This window comes from Danio aesculapii, chromosome 23 (assembly GCF_903798145.1).
Source record: "Danio aesculapii chromosome 23, fDanAes4.1, whole genome shotgun sequence".
Lineage (NCBI taxonomy): Eukaryota > Metazoa > Chordata > Actinopteri > Cypriniformes > Danionidae > Danio > Danio aesculapii.
The window spans coordinates 27,862,322-27,868,321 of NC_079457.1; the positions used below are offsets into that span (position 1 = coordinate 27,862,322).

General features: G+C 33.9%; 1 protein-coding gene across 1 annotated transcript in view; it reads right to left on the reverse strand.

Annotated features, from left to right (window-relative positions):
- cntn3a.2 (contactin 3a, tandem duplicate 2) overlaps positions 1 to 6,000 on the reverse strand; it is a 164,298-nt gene that overhangs the window by 103,039 nt on the left and 55,259 nt on the right. Inside the window, exon 5 of the mRNA XM_056449625.1 lies at positions 4,465 to 4,668. Within this exon, the coding sequence (XP_056305600.1) occupies positions 4,465 to 4,668 (204 nt within the window). The remainder of the gene's footprint in view (positions 1 to 4,464; positions 4,669 to 6,000) is intronic.

Sequence of the window (6,000 nt, forward strand, 5' to 3'; positions counted from 1 at the left end):
ATACGACAGAGTGTTAGTAGCTGCTTTTCTTGAGAACGAGCCGCTAAAACAAAGACAACAAATAATTTATACCAATCTGTAGTCTGGCACAACATCGGAGAGGTGTGGTGTTTGCTGAAGTTTCTACAGTGTTGGTAAATATTTTATCCAGCCATTGTTTATGTTTGCTTTATAGCAAAGTATATTTAGGACTGTGAATGCAATTCTTGGAGAGAAAGTTGTTTTGCCTTTGAAGCTCTGGCTCTTAAATGCAGTCTAAAACTAATTTACACCATCTCATTATGTTAAAACAGGCATTTGCGTGGATAGTGCGCCGTCATCTTGACACCAGAGAAAGTGTTCTTAGTGTTGCTTTCAATTGTTCAAATAAATAGTGCTATATTTGAAGTCTATATAAAAAGATGGGAGATCTAAACAATATTATATTTAAACTTTTTAATGCAGTCAATAAAGGAATCAAGAGTATTGCAATAAGGGGGTTCTAATTATATTAATTATTGCAATAGTAATTATATATAATAGTTATTGTGAGCTGATGAAAACAAACCTCAAATGCATTAAATAAAGCACACATTTAATAGCAGGGTAAGCTATGAAAGTTCACTTGTTCATTCATTTTCTTCCACTTACTGTATCTCGGGCCGGGTCATGCAAGTTTATGATTTCATTCATCACTTTCCTTCAGCTTAGTCTCTATTTCAGAGGTCACCACAGGAGAAGGAACCGACAACTATTCCTGCATATGTTTTTTTATGAAGCGGATGTCCTTCCAGCCGCAACTCAGTACTGAGAAACATCTATACACACTCATACTCTACGGCCAATTTAGTTTATTCAATTCACCTATAGCACATGTCTTTGGACTGTAGGGGAAACCAGAGCACCTGGAGGAAACCCACACCAGAACAGGGAGAACATGCAAATTCCACACAGCAATGCCAACTGGTCCAGCCAGTACTTGAACCAGCGATCTTCTTGTTTTGAGGCGACAGTGCTACACACTGAGCCACCATGCCACCCAATTTGCGATTTATAAAGAAAAAAATACAAGCCAGAAATCGAGTTATATACTGTAAGAAAATCAGTCTAATTCACGGTGAAAAAATGGCAGCTGTGGTTGGCAGAACCTAAACGTTAAAAATACGGTAAACTACCAGATTGAATTGACTTAGTAGTAGTATTATACACCAGTGTTTTGAATCTACACATTATACATGTATTAAAAAAAAAAAAAAAAACATAGTAATGTCAACAAAAAGCAAAACAATTGAAGTGCTATGAAGGGAATTCTGGGAAAGTCAGTTACAGTTATTAACCCTAAAAATTAAGGAAACGTGCTGTTTTGCAGCTTATAGATTTTTACTGTAGCATTTTTACAGTTTTATTTTACCATTTAAATAATAATAATAATAATAATAATAATAATTATTATTATTATTATTAATAATAATTCAATAAAAATAATAAATTTTTTAATTGTATGTTGGTACACTAATATTAATTCTTCTTTAAAAGTTTCCCAACTATTTCCCAAGTGCTGTTTAATGGAGAGAAGATTTTTCAACACTTTTTTTTTACAGATAACTTTTTATTTTTATAGATTTAATTTCATTAATTTTTAATAATGAATTTATTTTGTCTTTGCCATGATGACAGTACATCATATTTTACTAGTTATTTTGCAAGATACTAGTATTTAGATGGCTCAGTGGTTAGCACTGTCGCCTCATAGCAAGAAGGTCACTAGTTCGAGTCCCGGGAGGGTCAGTTGGCAGTTCTGTGTGGAGTTTGCATGTTCTACCATGTTCGCATGGGTTTGCTCTGGGTGCTCCGGTTTCCCCCACAGTCCAAAGACATGCGGTACAGGTGAATTGAATTAACTAAATTGGCCGTAGTGTATGTGTGTGAATCAGTGAGCGTATGGGTGTTTCTCAGTACTTGGTTGCAAATGGAAGGGCATCCGATGTGTAAAACATATGCTGGAATAGTTGGCGGTTCATTCTGCTGTGGTGACCATTGATAAATAAAGGCACTAAGCCAAAAAGAAAATGAATGAATAGTATTTAGCTTAAATTACAATTAAAATGCTTAAAGAAGTTAATTAGGTTAACTAGGCGTGTTTTATAAATAATATATTCCATATTTCAAATTAAATTAATAAATAAACTTATAATCTTAAGTTGGAGTTATCCCTCAAATTGTCATATGTAAAAGTCAACCAAATTAAACCCTGTCACTGTAAATTATCTACATCCTTGGATTATTGAAAACAAACAACACAGAAAAAAATAAAATAAATTTGTTTATTCCACCATGGGAAATCCACCAGGTTCAAAATGAACAAATAAATAAATAAATAAAAACTCTTCTGCTGCTAGTCCAACAGACACATGTTTCATAAAAACAAGTCCGTTTGAGAAGTTTTTAAAATATTTATTATTACTCTAGCAGGGCTGTGAGTTAATGATGCTTTAATCATTTTGCTGTTTTACTTTATAAACAACATTAAAGCACTTTATTTAGCAAAATGTTATATTTACAAGAAGGAAGATAGAGTCAACCTTCACGCAGGCTCATACAACAAGAGTTGTTGAATTATTAAATCTGGTTTCACATCAGGGGAATCTTCAAATCTGAAAACTGTAGCATATTACTTATTGCAGTACAAGATAGTATTAATGTTTTATTTGTCCATACACTTATTCTGAGGGTCTATTTTAATGATCTAAGTGCAAAGTCTAAAGCACATAGCGCAAAAGCATAGAGGGTGTGTCCGAACTTTTTTTCACTTTGACTATCTTTAGGATGGAAAAATATGCTCTATGCCCTTGCCCATGGTCTAACAGGGTTGTGCTTATTCTCTTCATTAGTTATGCGTTATGAGTTATGCGTGTGTTTTGAGTATAACGTGCATTAAACCAATTCAGAGTCTCATCTCACATTCCCTTTAAGAGTCAGTTGCGTCGTGCCATGACACATTTGCTATTTACATGGTGGACTTTGTGAGTGGATAAACTGAATGCTTCACTAGCGAGAAAACCGATCGTTAATAGATAAACAGACCATATGCGTGAGCATAAAAAAATGAGCCTCCCCTATTCGGCCTCTTTACTTTCTCTTTACTTTACTCTATTACTTTCGTGGATAAAGAATCGATGTTGTACGCACTCCGCTGAAGACATCCATCAGCCTACATATTTAATTTCAATTGTTAATCGCAAAAGTTTGTTTCAAAACTATTTCTAAATTCAGTTCTAATTTCCAAAAAATAAATAAATAAATAATAATAACAAAGTGTGGTCAAAAAACTGAGTTATATCCAAACACACATCCTATTCTTATGCCCCATTTGGTGATGCAGGCATTTCCAAAACCTGACAGGTAGATGAATCCAAGCTTGTTTTTAATAAAACAAATGTAAAAATGCATATAATAAATAATGCTGCTAATAATAACATTATACAAATGCAAATGGCCATGAATAAACTGATAAAAGCCCCCCGAAATGAAGGCATGGAGGTAGTGGTTTTTATATTTTTATGCAGAAGAAAATAATTTTTGTAACATTATATAATCCTTTACATTTTTTTATATGTAAAGATATTTGTGTATTGTTGTACATCCTGTTTGTATTAAGCAATGTGTAAACATTCTGACCTGCATAGGTGCATAACTAACGCAGTCTGTGCTGGACTTAAGACCAGGTTTTAGTTGGTCACTGGCACAGTCTATTTCAGTTCCTCAAAATAGCAACGTGACAACAATGCAACTTAACACACCTCCTTTTTAGAACAGAAAAATCAAGAGTCCATAAAATGGTGCAAATGGATTTGCTATTTAAACAACGTGGCACAAAATGGAAAAATTAGGGTTGCGCTGCTCTGAAAATACCAACAAAGCTATTTGCTTTTGTCTAATCTTTCTGACTTAATACAGATACAATCTTTCTCCTAATCATTACATTTTTAATTTTAATATACAATTAACATTGTTATAAAAGCTGTGATACAAAATTATTATAAATATATTGATTTATTTATTTATTTTTGCTTTTATTAGATGGCTTAATAAACATCTCGGTTGCAGAAAATGAGAATTTTCTGCTCTTTTGTTGACGTGTCAGGCTTTACAGGGTTAAAATCCTAAATATCATACATGTTTAATATCATATAAGGGCAGTCTAAATGTGTTCTAAGCAGGTCAGTGGTGTATGATTTGATTTGTAAATGCCTCAAAACCCAAAAAAGGATCTAAACAAGAGTTTTTTCCTCAGACAGTGAGAAGAGGTAAATGAGAGACAAATCGGTCTAAAACTCCAGTACTGTGAACCCGGCTTAAGCGTTCTGACACAATTCTCCAAATGCATTAACAGGTCAATCAAACCTTTTAACTTTTGCTATGATTCAGCTTCTGCTGCCTACTAAATTGGAAAACACCAGGAAAAAAAAAGAGAAAGTAATTTACCATCCGTTCGTAGTACCAGAGGTGTCGGGGAGCTGAGGACTTTGCCTTTAGTGATGCGGTTAACCACCACACACGTGTAGTTGCCTACATCCGAAGGCTCCACTTTGGCGATGTAAAGGTTTCCCGTCTCCTGAGAGACAAAGCGTCGATTGTCTTGCTGAACAAAGTAAGGGTACTCGTTAAAGACCCATGCAAATGAGAGATCTGAAAAAGAGATGGGCACAGAACATATATAATTCAATACAAATCAACTCTTTGAAAACGAGACATTGCTTGTACTTTTTTTTGTTTTATCATTAACGCAGGCTCAGTTTTTAATAGCACTTCTGAAGTCTGACTCAAGTTGATCCAAAATCCCAAATCACAGGGTGTTGAAACTATGTTACACACATTTTTATAAAATACTAAAACTGTATGTATAAATAACTAAATAAATAAATAAATAAATAAATAAATAAATAAATAAATAAATAAATAAATAAATAAATAAATAAATAAATAAAGTAAATCTGACCCATTGGTGTCATTTTTATATGCTAAAAAGATTAAATGAGACTTACACACTTCATTAAAAGACACTCAATCCTACAAATATGTGACCCTGGACCACAAAACCAGTCATAAATGTGTTTTTTCTTCTTTTTTTCAATTGAGATTTATACATAATCTGAAAAATATGTAAATACTGTATTTGAAAACTTCATTTTGAAGGTTAAAATAATGGTAAGACTTCAAAATAATGGTCCGTATGTTAATGTATTAAATAACATGAAAAAGCATATTAGTAAATACATTTATTACAATATTTCAAGAGTTCACACTTAGATAATGCTCGACTATAGTAGCAGGTTTAGCATGCTGTCCCGGGAGAGAACCCTGAACTCGGAGATAGATGAGCCCAAGGTTCCCGCCTGGTCAATGAGCATTAGGAGGGATACGAGATCAGGTATTTCTCAAGAGCCCCCAGTTCGTTTTTTACCTATTCTTTGGTTAATAAGGTGGTTCTACAAGAATCTATTCAGTATTTACAGTATGTGTTAAGTGCTTGTGACCGTTATTACCATTCGCGTATGTACATGTTTTTAGACTGTGGGAGGAAACAGGAGTACCCGGGGAAAACCCACGTGAACACAGGGAGAACATGCAAACTCTGTGCAGAGAGTGCCGACTGGCTCAATTAGAACTTGAACTATAGGCCCTCCCAATGTCACTGAGCTGCTATTCCACTCGATCCTAGAAATGAGGAGGAGGGAGAAGTGAAGGATAGAGGTTTTTTTTTCCAAAACGAAGATAGGGAATGAAGTTTAGGCAGGATATTTATAATAATTTTGGAATGATCCGATAGGTTAGCTAATGATTAGCACTAGCTATAGCCAATCATATCACGTGCTCCTCTCAAAATTAGTTTGTAAAACTTCACTTGTTCATCTTTTTAATGCTATTTAAGTTAAATAACATTAGATCATGTTAACTCACAGTGCATTAACTAATGTTAACTAGCAGAACTGTGGATTTTAATAATGCATTACTAGCTAT